This window comes from Tachyglossus aculeatus, chromosome 11 (assembly GCF_015852505.1).
Source record: "Tachyglossus aculeatus isolate mTacAcu1 chromosome 11, mTacAcu1.pri, whole genome shotgun sequence".
NCBI lineage: Eukaryota > Metazoa > Chordata > Mammalia > Monotremata > Tachyglossidae > Tachyglossus > Tachyglossus aculeatus.
In genome coordinates, this window is record NC_052076.1 from 4,252,999 (window position 1) to 4,268,668 (window position 15,670).

The 15,670-nt window shown below is 50.6% G+C and overlaps 1 protein-coding gene across 3 annotated transcripts in view; it reads left to right on the forward strand.

Moving 5' to 3' along the window:
- ATP6V0A4 (ATPase H+ transporting V0 subunit a4) overlaps positions 1-15,670 on the forward strand; it is a 44,210-nt gene extending 28,540 nt beyond the window's left edge. For 2 of the 3 annotated variants that reach the window (XM_038753486.1, XM_038753487.1), the window contains exons 13-21: positions 177-334; positions 1,662-1,755; positions 4,599-4,717; positions 6,381-6,597; positions 7,155-7,262; positions 8,001-8,129; positions 11,451-11,568; positions 12,092-12,263; positions 15,230-15,670. In XM_038753486.1, the coding sequence (XP_038609414.1) occupies positions 177-334; positions 1,662-1,755; positions 4,599-4,717; positions 6,381-6,597; positions 7,155-7,262; positions 8,001-8,129; positions 11,451-11,568; positions 12,092-12,263; positions 15,230-15,323 (1,209 nt within the window). In that variant the 3' untranslated portion in view covers positions 15,324-15,670. The remainder of the gene's footprint in view (positions 1-176; positions 335-1,661; positions 1,756-4,598; positions 4,718-6,380; positions 6,598-7,154; positions 7,263-8,000; positions 8,130-11,450; positions 11,569-12,091; positions 12,264-15,229) is intronic. The other variant, XM_038753488.1, reaches the window with a different exon arrangement.

Consider the following 15,670-nt stretch of genomic DNA (forward strand, 5'->3'; position numbering starts at 1 on the left):
ATGTGTTGCCAACTTGTACTTCCCAAGCGCTCAGTCCAATGGTCTGCACATAGTAAGTGCTCAATAAATATGATTGAATGAATGAATGACTTATTATTATTATTGTATCCCATACTATGAGCCAGTCCCTACGCCTGGCCCACCGACCCGCCTCGGCCTCCTTCTGTGCCCCGCAGATCTGGAGTACTTTCTTCGGCGGCCGCTACCTGATTCTGCTCATGGGCATCTTCTCCATCTACACGGGCTTCATCTACAACGACTGCTTCTCCAAAGCCGTCAACATCTTCGGGTCGTCCTGGAGCGTCCGGCCCATGTTCCTCAACGGCACGTGGAAGTGAGGCCCGATGCCCCCCAACCCGGACTGGGCATCACTCCCGGGCCCCAAAGGGCGGGCCTGCCGTCCAGGGGGCCGGGCGGTGGTCTTGGGGCCGGTGTCCTGACCCTCGGATGGAGTTCGTCGGGGTCTGGCTGGGGATGACTACCAAATTGGGGGGCCTCTGGTCCCCCAGGCTCAGCCAGGGGGGACAACGGGGGAAGACGTGGGTTTGGGCAGGGGGTGGGTCATCTGGGTTTGTCGGGGCGGCCGGCAGGCCAGAAATCCCGATTTTGGCTCTGCTGGACCACCCGAGCGCTCTGAGGTCTGGTCAGAGACCAGAGTTCGTTCCTTCGATCGTATTTATTGAGCGCTTACGCTCGGAAAGTACAATTCGGTAACAGAGACGATCCCTTGGCGTGGCTGGAGTCCAGCCTGGGCAGCTTTAGGGGCAGAGTGACGGCTGAAATCTGGCAGTTACGGCCCCCACCACTCAGGAGCTGGCACCGGGCACATCGGGCTGGGCTAGTGGGCAGAGTGGCCCCTGACCTCTTCTCTGGATACTCTTTTAGTATAGCCCTGACCCCTCGCCTTGTTTTTCATTCATTCAATCATATTTATTGAGCGCTTACTATGTGCAGAGCGCTGTACTAAGCGCTTGGGAAGTCCAAGTTGGCAACATATAGAGATGGTCCCTACCCAACAGTGGGCTCACATTCCCAGGCCACAAGAAGCTGTGGGTGGCCACATTCATTCATTCATTCATTCATTGTCATATTTATTGAGCGCTTACTGTGTGCAGAGCACTGTACTAAGCGCTTGGGAAGTCCAAGTTGGCAACATATAGAGACGGTCCCTACCCAACAGTGGGCTCACATTTCCAGGCCATGAGCAGCTGTGGGTGGCCACATTCATTCATTGTCATATTTATTGAGCGCTTACAGTGTGCAGAGTGCTGTACTAAGCGCTTGGGAAGTCCAAGTTGGCAATACATAGAGATGGTCCCTACCCAACAGTGGGCTCACATTCCCAGGCCACGAGCAGCTGTGGGTGGCCGCATTCATTCATTCATTCATTCAGTCGTATTTATTGAGCGCTTACTGTGCACAGAGCACTGTACTAAGCGCTTGGGAAGTCCAAGTTGGCAACATATAGAGACGGTCCCTATCCAACAGTGGGCTCACAGTCTAGAACATCCCCTGCCCCCTCATCCCCCGACCCAGTATCTCCCTCACCCCACATTCCCCTCACCCTGCATCTCCTTGATCCCCCTGATCCCTCATCCTCCCAACCCCAAACTGTCTGATCCCACATTCCCCCTGATCCCACGTCCCCCTGGCTTTGGCAGATCCCATGACGTCGAGGAAAATCTATTCCTGCAACTGGACCCAGCCGTCCCCGGCGTCTTCTCTGGAAAACCCTACCCCTTCGGCATCGATCCGGTAACGACAGCCAACTTGTGTTTCCTCCCTCCCTCCCTCTCTTCCTTTCTCTTCCTCTGCCCATCCCTCCTGCTTATTATTGTCACTTATTATTAATCGTATTTATGCCATCCCTCCTGCTTATCATTATCACTTATTATTAATCGTATTTATGCCATCCCTCCTGCTCATCATTATCACTTATTAATCGTATTTATTGGGCATGTACTACGTGCAAAGCACTGTACCAAGCCCTTGAGAGAGTAATAAAAATAATAATGATGATGATGGCATTTATTAAGCGCTTACTATGTGCAAAGCTCTGTTCTAAGCACAGGGGAGCTTACAAGGTGATCAGGTTGTCCCACGGGGGGCTCGCAGTCTTAATCCCCATTTTACAGATGAGGTCACTGAGGCACAGAGAAGTTAATCAATCAATCAGTCAATCGTATTTATTGAGCGCTATGAAGCGTAAAGGTGTCTGAAGTCGTAATCATCTTGGTATTTGTCGAGGACTTACTGGGCACCTAGCACTGTGCTAAGCGCTGGGGTAAATACAAGAGCACCAAATCGGACCCAGCGATCCCTGCCCCGCACAGGGCTCTCAGTCTAAGAGGGAGATGTATGGAATATTTTCTCCATTTTACACGTGAGGAAACAGGCCAAGAGAGGGTAAAGTGACTTACCCAAGATCACACAGCAAGCCTGGCACAGCTGGGACTCATTCATTCATTCATCCAATCGTATTTATTGAGCGCTTACTGTGTGCAGAGCACTGTACTAAGCGCTTGGGAAGTACAAGTTGGCAACATATAGAGACGGTCCCTACCCAACAGTGGGCTCACAGTCTAGAAGGGACTCGAACCCCAGTCTCCTGACACTCAGCATGGAGCTCTTAGAAGCAACGTGGCTCAGTGGAAAGAGCAGGGGCTTGGGAGTCTGAGGTCACGGGTTCTAATCCTGGCTCACTTGGCAGCTGTGGGACTTTGGGCAAGTCACTTAACCTCTCTGAGCCTCAGTTACCTCATCTGGAAAATGAGGATGAAGACTGTGAGCTCCATGTGGAGCAACCTGATCACCTTATATTCCCCCCCAGAGCTTAGAACAGTGCTTCGCACATAGTAAGCGCTTAACAAATGCTATTATTATTATTATTATTTTATTATTATTTTATTATTATTATTATTATTATTATTATTATTATTATTATTATCTGTCCATGTTGCCTCCCAGCCCTGCCACCTTGAGGGTGTGCAGTCACAAGTTTGTCTAGTGACTCTGGCCACCAGGGAGCAAACTGGCCTTCCAAATGTGTGTGTGTGTGTGTTGTGGTGTGTGTGTATGCACGAGTGCTAGCCTGGGGATGCAGCTTCCATCCAAGGTTCAGGGATAATAATAATTGTGGTATTTGTTAAGGTCTTACTCTGTGCCAGGCACTGTTCTAAGCACAAGCTAATAACAATAATAATAATAATGGCACTTATTAAGCACTTACTATGTGCAAAGCACTGTTCTAAGGGCTGGGGAGGTTACAAGGTGATCAGGTTGTCCCACGAGGGGCTCACAGTCTTAATCCCCATTTTACAGATGAGGTCACTGAGGCACAGAGAAGCGAAGTGACTTGCCCAAAGTCACCCAGCTGACAATTGGCAGAGCCGGGATTTGAACCCATGACTTCTGACTCCAAAGCCCAGGCTCTTTCCACTGAGCCACGCTGCTTATAGAGTTGGACCCAATTTCTGTCCAACATAGAGCTCACGGTCTTCATCCTCATTTTACAGATGAGGTAACTGAGGCACAGAGAAGTGAGGTGACTTGTCCAAGGTCACACAGCAGAGAAGTGGCAGAGCCGGGGTTGGAACCCATGACCTTATAACTCCCAGGCCATTGTTCTGTCCACTACGTCAAGAACTACTACTGAATACTGTAATAATCATAATTGTGGTATTTAAGAACGTACTATGTGCAAAGCACTACACTAAATCCTGGAAGAGATACTAGTTAATCGGGCCCCACAGAAGGACCCACAGTCTAAGTACGAGGGAACACAGGTATTGAGTCCCTCACTTTATAGATGAGGAAACTGAGGCTTAGAGAATAATAATAATAATAATAATAATAATAATAATAATGGCATTTGTTAAGCGCTTGCTATGTACAAAGCACTGTTCTAAGCGCTGGGGGAGATACAAGGTGATCAAGTTGTCCCACGTGGGGCTCACAGTCTTGATCCCCATTTTACAGATGAGGTCACTGAGGCTCAGAGAAGTGAAGGGACTTGCCCAAGATCACACAGCAGACAAGTGGCGGAGTCAGAATTAGAATCCGGGTCCTCCTACTCCCATGCTCTTTCCATTTGGCCACGCTGCTTCTCATACTGAGTGTCGGCGACCTACCCAAGGTCTCGCAGAAGGGCAAGACTTCTAGACTGTGAGCCCGCTGTTGGGTAGGGACCGTATCTATATGTTGCCAACTTGGACTTCCCAAGCAGGAAGCGCTCAATAAATACGACTGAATGAATGAATGAATGAATGAATGAATGAATGAATGAAGGGCAGTGAGGGAGCTGGGATCAGAAGCCGGGTCTCCTTGCCCGCCCCCCACCAGTGCCCGGGAGAGCCAGTCGAGCCCCTGCCCTGTAGCTATGGGAGACACCTGTCCACCCCCCTACCACAGCCTCAGTTTCCTCATCTATAAAATGAAGGACTCAATACCTGTGTTCCTCCTACTTAGACAGTGGGTCCTCCTGTGGGGCCCAATTAGCTAGTATCTCTTCCAGGATTTAGTGTAGTGCTTTGCACATAGTACGTTCTTAAATACCACAATTACTACCTGACCAGCCCCTCTCCTCCTCCCGCTTCCAGATCTGGAACGTGGCATCCAACAAGCTGACCTTCCTGAACTCCTACAAGATGAAAATGTCCGTGGTGTTGGGGATCACACACATGGTCTTCGGGGTCATCCTCAGCCTCTTCAACCACATGTGAGTTCCCCGTTCCCAGATTCCCTGGGGTCGGCGTTACCTCTCCGGACTGGAAGTCCTGGGGATGTCCTTAGGGGCGGGTCAGCCCCCTGGGAAATGACAAAAGTTCAGCCATCTTGACACACAGTCGGGTGGGATATAACGGGGGCTCTGCTTGGAGGAATACTACTACTACTACTAAAAATAATGGCATTTATTAAGCGCTTACTAGGTGCAAAGCACTGTTCTAAGCTCTGGGGAAGTTACAAGGTGATAAGGTTGTCCCACGGGGGGCTCACAGTCTTAATCTTAATAAATGCCATTATCATTAGTATTATTATTATTGTTATTAATCCCCATTTTACAGATGAGGCAACTGAAGCACAGAGAAGTGAAGTGACTTGCCCAAAGTCACACAGCTGACAATTGCCAGAGCTGGGACTTGAACCCATGACCTCTGACTCCAAAGCCCGGGCTTTTTCCTCTGATCCACGCTGCTTCTCTTAATACTAGACTGGGCGCTCCTTCCAGGCCGGGAATGTGTCTACCAATCAATCAATCAATCAATCAATCGTATTTATTGAGCACTTACTGTGTGCAGAGCACTGTACCGAGCGCTTGGGAAGTACAAGTTGGCAACATATAGAGACAGTCCGTACCCAACAGTGGGCTCACAGTCTAGAAGGGGGAGACAGAGAACAAAACCATACATATTAACAAAATAAAATAAATAGATATGTACAAGTAAAATAAATAAATAAAAAGTGTAATAAATATGTCCAATTATGTCCAATACCAACTCTGTTGTATTGGACCCTTTTAGACTGTGAGCCCACTGTTGGGTAGGGACTGTCTCTATATGTTCCCAACTTGTACTTCCCAAGCGCTTAGTACAGTGCTCTGCACACAGTAAGCGCTCAATAAATACGATTGATTGATTGATTGATTGATTGGACCCTCCCAAGTCCTTAGTACAGTGCTCGGCACAGTGGATCGTTGATTGATTTCTATAGCTGCTGCTCGCCAATCCATCAGGAGGAGAGTGTGTGTGTGGAGTCTAGGCACACACGTGCACGCACACAAGCACACCGAGTTTAGCCTTACTTCCTTGGTGTTTCTGCTTGTCCGCCTTTTCTCCTTAAATTTCCTACTGGGTGAATTTCCTACAGCCCCCTCCTTCCTCTCCCCCTCCTCCCCGCCTTACCTCCTTCCCCTCCCCACAGCACCTGTATATATGTATATATGTTTGTACGGATTTATTACTCCATTTATTTTATTTGTACATTTTTATTCTATTTATTTTATTTGGTTAATATGGTTCGTTTTGTTCTCTGTCTCCCCCTTCTAGACTGTGAGCCCGCTGTTGGGTAGGGACCGTCTCTATACGTCGCCAACTTGGACTTCCCAAGCGCTTAGTCCAGTGCTCTGCGCACAGTAAGCGCTCAATAAATACGATTGAATGAGTGAATGAATACTGTGCCTCCAGAACAATTCCCAGTTGATCAACTTGGCCAGAGCTTTGTCGCACGCAGGAATAAGAATGGGAAGGGTGTTTGGGGTGGAAATTGGGGCCCCCGAAGTCACCGGGGTAGGACCTCTGGGCCTTGGCTGTTTCAACGTTCCCCGGAGAGCATTGCCCGGAGGTTCTGGCCGTCTTGAGAATCCCTGTGGGATTGCATTTCAGCTATTTCAGGAAAACGGCCAACATAATCCTGCAGTTCATTCCGGAAATCATCTTCATCCTGAGCCTGTTCGGATACCTTGTCTTCATGATCATATTCAAGTGGTGCCGGTTCGACGTCCACAGCTCCCAGCACGCCCCCAGCATCCTCATCCACTTCATCAACATGTTCCTGTTTAATTACAACGACTCTAGCAACGTGCCCCTCTACGGACCCCAGGTAGGGCCCCGGACCCCCGCCTCCTCTTCCGAGTCACCATCAGTCCAGGTCGATCAGACTTCCTCCGGAGGACTCGAGCCGCGTTTCCCAGCCGGCCTGTCCGGGGCAGGGCTGTGGACAGTGGGCCTCGACGGACTCCATCCTAGCCGGACCGCGCAGCCAGAGTGTGCAATCTGGCAGAGCCGGGGTGTTTCCCCCATTGTACAGGTGGCAAAATCGAGGCCCAGGGGGCTAAGTGACTCACCCGAGGTCTGTAGGCAGGACAGCCGGGCCAGAACCAGATTTCCTGAGGCGTAGACTCATGGCTTCTCCTCGAGGAACCCCTTTAGGGCTGGGGAGAGGGGAGGGAGTGAACCCCTTTTAGAGCTGGGTTGACTCCACCCGGTCCCAAGGCAGAAGTGCTCACCATGCCCAGTAAAAGGAGCAACGTGCATGTAGAGTTGGAGCCTTTATCACGGTTTCTGCGGCGAACGGGCAGGAGGCCTGGGGTCCGGGCAGAGCCCTGGCGGAGCGTGGGGTCGGGAGCAGTGACCGACGTGCCCGCCTGGTTCTTGCAGAGGGAAGTCCAGAGCTTCCTGGTCATCATGGCCCTCATCTCCATCCCGTGGATGCTGTTGTTCAAGCCGTTTGTCCTGCGGGCGCATCACCGGAAGACCCAGAGGATGGTGAGGGCTAGAACTCGGGGCCCGGCCTAAGCTGGGTGAGGCCAGGGCAGGGGGGCACCACTGTGGGCCGAGGGGGAGCCCCTCAGGACCTATTCATTCATTCAATCGTATTCATTGAGCGCTTACTGTGTGCAGAGTTTATTTATTTATTATTTATTTATTTATTATTTAAATTTATTTATTTATTTTACTTGTACATATCTATCCTATTTATTTTATTTTGTTGGTATGTTTGGTTTTGTTCTCTGTCTCCCCCTTTTAGACTGTGAGCCCACTGTTGGGTAGGGACTGTCTCTATGTGTTGCCAATTTGTACTTCCCAAGCGCTTAGTACAGTGCTCTGCACGTAGTAAGCGCTCAATAAATACGATTGATGATGATGCAGAGCACTGTACTAAGCACTTGGGAAGTCCAAGTTGGCAACATCTAGAGACGGTCCCTACCCGACGGCGGGCTCACAAGGCTAGAAGGGGGAGACAGACAACAAAACATATTAACAAAATAAAATAAATTGAATGGTAAATAGACCTAGAGGGGCAGGCCCAACGGACCGACACCATTAGCCTTGATTGGGCCCCTGGCCAGTGCCGTGCCCACAGTGGGCACCAGGGCCATGCTGGTTAGCCTGAGGTGGCTCTGATTAGACCCTAGGCCCGGCCCCCGTGGGAGGAATTGCGGGTGCCTGTGGGGTGGTCCTGCTTCTGCCGTGACGGCCGCTCTTCCCGTTGTGCCCCCAAAGCTGCAGGCCCCCTGCGACCCCGAGAGTCCCTCCGATGCCATCGAAGTGGACGTCATGGAGGCCAATCACGCCAAGAAGGCCAGCCGGGGGGACACCGGTTCCCCGCGGCCCCACGAGGACGAGGAGGAGGTACTGTGAGACACAGAGCCAGTGACCCCCTCCCAATCTGGGTCAGGGGTTGATAGCCTGCAGCCAGTCACTTGTCTGGACAACGGCGGGTTAGGGGTGAGGGGAGTGTCTTCATCATCATCATCAATCGTTTTTATTGAGCGCTTACTGTGTGCAGAGCACTGTACTAAGCGCTTGGGAAGTACAAGTTGGCAACATATAGAGACAGTCCCTACCCAACAGTGGGCTCACAGTCTAAAAGGGGGAGACGGAGAACAAAACCAAACATACTAACAAAATAAAATAAATAGAATAGATATGTACAAGTAAAATAAATAAATAAATAAATAGAGTAACAAATATGTACAAACATATATACATATATACAGGTGTCTTCTCACTGAAGAGTGGGGAGCTGAAAGGGGCAAGGTCTTCGCACAGGAAATCTAGGTTCCGGGTAATGTCTGTGGAAGGGAGTGGGGAAGGACCTGGGGTGGGGCTGGGGGCGGGCTGGGGGGCCATCGGGGTGGGGTGGGCTCTCCAGGTATGTTTTTGGAAGCAGGGGACCAGGCTCGCCCCTTAACCATTAGTACTTATTCGGTGGAAAATAGTAATAATAATGATGGCATTTACTAAGCGCTTACTATGTGCAAAGCACTGTTCTAAGCTCCGGGGGGGATATAAGGTGATCAGGTTGTCCCACGTGGGGGCGCTCACAGTCAATCCCCATTTTACAGATGAGGGAACTGAGGCCCAGAGAAGTGAAGTGACTTACCCAAAGTCACCCAGCTGACAAAGACTGAGCCCCCTCCTTCCTTTCCCCCCCTTCCCCCTCCCCATCCCCCGTCTTACCTCCTTCACCTCCCCACAGCACCTGTATATATATAGAAATATATATGTATATATATAAATAGAGTAATAAATATGTAGAAACATATATATATATGTTTCTACATATTTATTATTCTATTTTACTTGTACATATTTATTCTACTTATTTTATTTTCTTAATATGTTTTGTTTTGTTGTCTGTCTCCCCCTTCTAGACTGTGAGCCCGCTGTTGGGTAGGGACCATCTCTATATGTTGCCAACTTGGACTTCCAAAGCGCTTAGTCCAGTGCTTTGCACTTAGTAAGCACTTAATAAATGCCATTATTATTATTATTATTATTATTATTATTATTATTATTATTATTAAGGGCAGCTGGCTGAGCAGAAACCCGGGAGGGAGACCAGCAGTCTAGCTATCACTATTGACATAACCTTCAATCTGTCAAAGGCGTGGGGCGTGAACCGCAGTGCGTAAATTATCCCCGCGGGATGAGTGATGGAGAAATTACACTGCAGGCCTGCCAGGCGCCTCAGTTGTCCCAAGGCTGATTTGCTTCAGTGATCACATTTCTTCCTCCTTCCAGGATCCCCAGGTAGTGGGGGAAGGAAGGACCTTCCACCCTCGCCCATTTCCTGGATAAGGAAACTGAGGCCATGAGAGGTTAGGGACCCTGAACCGGCTCCTCGGGCCCGGTGCGGAGCTGGAGGAGGCAGGAGCCGGGTCTCTGGGTCTCCCGGCCTGTGACCCCCATCCTTTTTCCCCTTCCCCTCGCTGTGTCCCTGAGGGAGACCCTTGCTACAAGTGCAGATCGACCCCCGGCCCGCATCATCCCCCTGGCCTGGAATGCCCTCCCTCCACACATCCACCAAGCTCGCTCTCTTCCTCCCTTCAAAGCCCTACTGAGATCTCACCTCCTCCAGGAGGCCTTCCCACACTCAGCCCCCTCCTTCCTCTCCCCCTCCTCCCCCTCCCCATCACCTCCGCCTTACCTCCTTCCCCTCCCCACAGCACCTGTATATATGTTTGTACGGATTTATTACTCTATTTTATCTGTACATATTTATTCTATTTATTTTATTTTGTTAATATGTTTTATTTTGTTCTCCGTCTCCCCCTTCTAGACTGTGAGCCCACTGTTGGGTAGGGACCGTCTCTAGATGTTGCCAACTTGGACTTCCCAAGCGCTTAGTACAGTGCTCTGCACACAGTAAGCACTCAATAAATACAATTGAATGAATGAATGTGACAGGGAGTGACAGCTTAACCAAAGATGGGGCAGAAAATGATTTAAGGCTAACCAGATTCTTTCAGGACGAGCCCCCCGGGGCCTAACCAATAAACCATCATGGGGGCCACCCCCGCCATGCCAGTTTGCCAGTTGATCCCCTCCTCCCCCTCTCCACCCCCCCCGCCTTACCTCCTTCCCTTCCCCACAGCACCTGTATATATGGATATATGTTTGTACGTATTTATTACTCCATTTATTTTACTTGTACATATCTATTCTATGTATTTTATTTTGTTAATATGTTTGGTTTTGTTCTCTGTCTCCCCCTTCTAGACTGTGAGCCCACTGTTGGGTAGGGACCGTCTCCGTGTGTTGACAATTTGTACTTCCCAAGCGCTTAGTACAGTGCTCTGCACACAGTAAATGCAATTGAATGAATGAATGTGACAGGGAGTGACAGCTCAACCAAAGATGGGGCAGAAAATGATTTAGGCCTCACAAGATTCTTTCAGGATGAGCCCCCCGGGGCCTAACCAATAAACCATCACGGGGGCCGCCTCCGCCATGCCAGTTTGCCAGTTGATCCCCATCCCCATCCCAGCTCTGCCATTTGTTAGCTGTGCGAGTATGGGCAAGTCGCCTAACTTCTCTGTGCCTCAGTTTCCTCATCTGTAAAATGGGGATTAAGATTGTGAGTCCCACGTGGGACAACCTGATCACCTTGTATCCCCTCAGTGCTTAGAATAGTGCTCTGCACATAGTAAGCACTTAACAAATACCAACATTATTATTATTATTATCGGTCTGGCTCACTGTGGTACCCCCGACAAAGAACAGGGCCCAGAAGCAGCGTGGCTCAGTGGAAAGAGCCCGGGCTTTGGAGTCAGAGATCATGGGTTCAAATCCCGGCTCTGCCAACTGTCAGCTGTGTGGCTTTGGGCAAGTCACTTCACTTCTCTGTGCCTCAGTTACCTCATCTGTGAAATGGGGATTAAAACTGTGAGCCCCCTGTGGGATAACTTGATCACCTTGTAACCTCCCCCAGTGCTTAGAACAGTGCTTTGCACATAGTAAGCGCTTAACAAATGCCATCATCATCATCAACAGGGCCCGCTGGCAGACTCTCCCTCTTCCCTCCAGTGCCCGGGCTCCTCACCCTCTCTCAGCGCCATCCCAACCTTTCCCACCCACCCACCCCCACCGTCCGGTGCCTCTGCCAGTAGGCCCCCGGCGTCCTCGCTGTCGTGTTCGCCCGTGACCGCCCGTCTTCTCACCCTGCAGTTCAGCTTTGGCGACGTCTTCGTGCACCAGGCCATCCACACCATCGAGTACTGCCTGGGATGCATCTCCAACACAGCTTCTTACCTGCGGCTCTGGGCTCTCAGCCTGGCCCACGCCCGTGAGTGCCCACCTCCCCGTGGCTGCATTTTATGTGGGTGGCACAGGGGACAGGGGAAGGACCTCAGGGGAGACCTCCTGTGCACCCGGGAGACCACGCACGAGGGTCTGGCCGCTCTGGCCCTCCACCCACTGAAGTGCTCAGTCGTATTTATTGAGCGCTTACTGCATGAAGAGTACAGTATAACAATATAGCAAGATTTAGGTGGGGTGGGACCAGTCTCCGTGGCCCCAACCCGGGCCCTCGCATCAGCGTTGAACTTCCTGGGAAACGTGAGCCAGAAAGGCGGCAGGACCACTTCCCGCTCGGAAACCCGTGCCACGGAGCTGGCGTAAAGAGGGAGAAACCTGGCAGAGAGATGGATAGACGTGGCTACCGGAGAGACACGGGGAGAGTCCGCGGGGTGGCCGGGCCCGGCGGGGGGCTCGGGGAGCTGTTCTGGGGCTCGCTCTGCAGAATTTGCCCAGTGCTTGGCACCTAGAAACCATTTAATAAATACTGTTATTATTATTGTCATTGTTAGAACTGTCGGAGGTGCTGTGGACAATGGTCATGAGCATCGGACTGAACAGGGATGGCTGGGCGGGGCTCATTGGCGTCTTCATCATCTTCGCCATCTTCGCCGTCCTCACCGTTGCCATCCTGCTGGTCATGGAGGGCCTGTCTGCCTTCCTGCATGCACTGCGTCTACACTGGTGGGTCTCTCCCCCTGCCCCCCCGGACTACTAACTACAGCCCCCACCCCCCCAACTTGCCCCCCAGGAGTCACTGGCAACGGGCCGTCTCCAGGCTGGGCATTGGCTCTCGCTCCCATTGGGGAAGTGGTGGCCGAAATGAGAGTCGTAAAGATTGGGGAGGCCAGCCTTGGAGGTTTTTTAGGGTTTTTTTATCGTATGTGTTGAGCGCTCACTATGTGCCAAGCACTGGGCAAATTCAGCAAATTCTAGCCCTTGCTGCTTCCCATTGCCACTATGCGTGACAGAGTCAGAAGGAAATGGATTTGGAAATGGATGGATTTGGAATGGTAATGGCCAGGCATGGGACGATAGTTGCCTGTCTACTTGTTCTGTTTTGTTTCGTTGTCTTTGTCCCCTCTTCTAGACAGTGAGCCCGTTGTTGTCTCTTATTTGTTGCCGCATTGTACTTTCCAAGCGCTTAGTACAGTGCTCTACACACAGGAAGCGCTCAATAGATACAATTGAATGAATGAAGAAATACCTCATCCTCCCAATCCATCAGTTTACAGTAGTAATAATAATTGGAATAATAATTGGAATATAAATTAAGTATGGAATAAGTGCCTAGCACTGAACTACGCACTGAGGTAGATACAAAATAATCAGATTTGGCTTAGTCCCTGGCCCAAATGGGGCTCACCGCCTAAGAAGGCGGGTGAACAGGTATTTAATCCCCATTTTACACATGAGGAAACTGAAACACAGAGAAGTTGAGTGAACTGGCCCAAGGTCACACAGCAGACGAGACGAGAACCTCGAATTTATTCTGTGTCCACTGTGTGCTGAGCAACGTACCGAGCACTTGGGAGAATGAAATAGAGAGTTAGAAGACAATAGCCCCTGCCCTTAGGGAGTTTACAGTCTAGCAGGCAGAGGGGCAAAATAAATAGGAAGAAGAAGAAAATGATAAGATGGAAATGTGGATAAGGTGGCGCTTAAATAGCAGTGTGTGCGGGTCAATGTTGTGTGAATATTTTCTGGGCGGCTGAGGTGAGGTGCACAGATGCCGGCTCTGCCGATTGTCAGCTGTGTGACTTTGGGCAAGCCACTTCACTTCTCTGTGCCTCAGTTCCCTCATCTGGGAAATGGGGATGAAGACTGTGAGCCCCCCCGTGGGACAACCTCATCACCTCGTAACCTCCCCAGCGCTTAGAACAGTGCTTTGCACATAGTAAGCACTTGATAAATGCCATTATTATTACTATTATTATGCCATGAACATAGTTGGGAGGCTATGAGCTGGGACAGTGCTTTGCACATAGTAAGCGCTTAACAAATACTATAAAAAAAAAGAAGAAGAAGAAAAATGCATCAGGGGAGGCCTCCTGGCAGAGGTGGAATTTCAGCCAGGTGGAGAATTTGGGAAGAGCTGTGGTCTGTCAGGTGGGAAGTGGGAGGAAATTCCAGGCAGGCAGAAGAGCCTGGACAAGAGGTTGGAAGTGGGACAGATGAGGAGTAGGAGGCGTTCAGTTGTCAGCTGTGTGACCTTGGGTAAGTCACTTAACTTCTCTGTGCCTCAGTATCCGCATCTGTAAAATGGGGATTAATAATAATGATGGTATTTTTTTAAGCGCTTACTATGTGCAAAGCACAGTTCTAAGCACTGGGGAGGTTACAAGGTAATCATGTTGTCCCATGGGGGGCTTACAGTTTTAATCCCCATTTTACAGATGAGGTAACTGAGGCACAGAGAAGTGAAATGACTTGCCCAAAGTCACACAGCTGATAGTTGGTGGAGCCGGGATTTGAACCCATGACCTCTGACTCCAAAGCCCGGGCTCTTTCCACCAAGCCACGCTGGGAGTAAGAATGTGAGCCCCACGTGGGACAACCTGATCACCTAGTATCCTCCCAGCGCTTAGAACAGTGCTTTGCACATAGTGAGCGCTTAACAAATACCATCATTATTATTGTTATAGGGAAGAGGTGAGCCTGGGAGGAATGAATGGTGCCAACTGGGGTGTAATGGGAGAAGAGAGTGGGTCAGTCTCAGGGAATGAGCTATTTGAGCACCCGAAAACGGGTGATTGATTGGGTTTGGTGTGGCACTGGATGGGCAAACTTTGGAGGTTTGGGGGGCAAGGAGGACGTGAGCAGAACGACATTTAGGCTGATGATGCCAGTGGCAGAGTGGAGTGGTCTGAATCAATCAATAAGTGGTATTTAGTGAGAGCTTACAATATTCAGAACTCTGTACTGAGCGCTTGGGAGAGTCCAAGAGAATTAGCAGATACATTCCCTGCCCGTTCCGAGCTTACAGAGAAGCAGCGGAAGCAGCGTGGCTCAGTGGAAAGAGCCCGGGCTTTGGAGTCAGAGGTCATGGGTTCCAATCCCGGCTCTGCCAATTGTCATCATCATCATCATCAATCGTATTTATTGAGCGCTTACTATGTGCAGAGCACTGTACTAAGCGCTTGGGAAGTACAAATTGGCAACATATAGAGACAGTCCCTACCCAACAGTGGGCTCACAGTCTAAAAGGACTGTCAGCTGGGTGACTTTGGGCAAGTCACTTCACTTCTCTGGGCCTCAGCTCCCTCATCTGGAAAATGGGGAGGAAGGCTGTGAGCCCCCTGTGGGACAACCTGATCACCTTGTTACCTCCCCAGCGCTTAGGATGGTGCTTTGCGCATAGTAAGCGCTTAACAAATGCCATTATTATTATTATTTACTCTGTAAAATGGGGATCAAGACTGTGAGCCCCGCCGTGGACGACCTGATGACCTTGTAACCTCCCCAGCGCTTAGAACAGTGCTTTGCACAGAGTAAGCGCTTAATAAATGCCATTATTATTATTATTATTACAGTGTAGAGCGGGGGAAGGCCTGATAGTGACTTTTGGGGACGGGCAGGGCGGGGGGTGGACTTCTGGGCTCGGCCAGCACCCGCCTGCCAACGTTTCTGCCCGGTCTGTCGCCCACCAGGGTCGAGTTCCAGAACAAGTTCTACGTGGGCGCCGGTTACAAGTTTGCTCCGTTTTCCTTTGGCCGCATCCTGGATGGGAACAGCGAGGAGTAGGTGGGGGCTGGCTGGATCCACGGCTCCCGCGCCTTGGCCCGGCAGCCCACCCGGGACCGAGGGCCGACGGGCCCCCGTGACTCCGGACTGGAAGCGGACGGATCCGACAGGGAGAGCGGCCCATCCGCCGCTGGTGATGGTGGGATCGGTAGAAAGGGAATAAACCACTGCCCACCCGCAAACCCCACGGCCCCTCCTCATTCCAGTCCGCCGAGGCTGTGTACTGAGCGCTCTCCCACCACGCATCATTAAGTGCCTGGGAAGGTTCACAGTAGCGAAGCACACATTAATGATAGCATTTATTAAGCACTTACTGTGTGCAAAGCATCATCATCATCATCATCAAT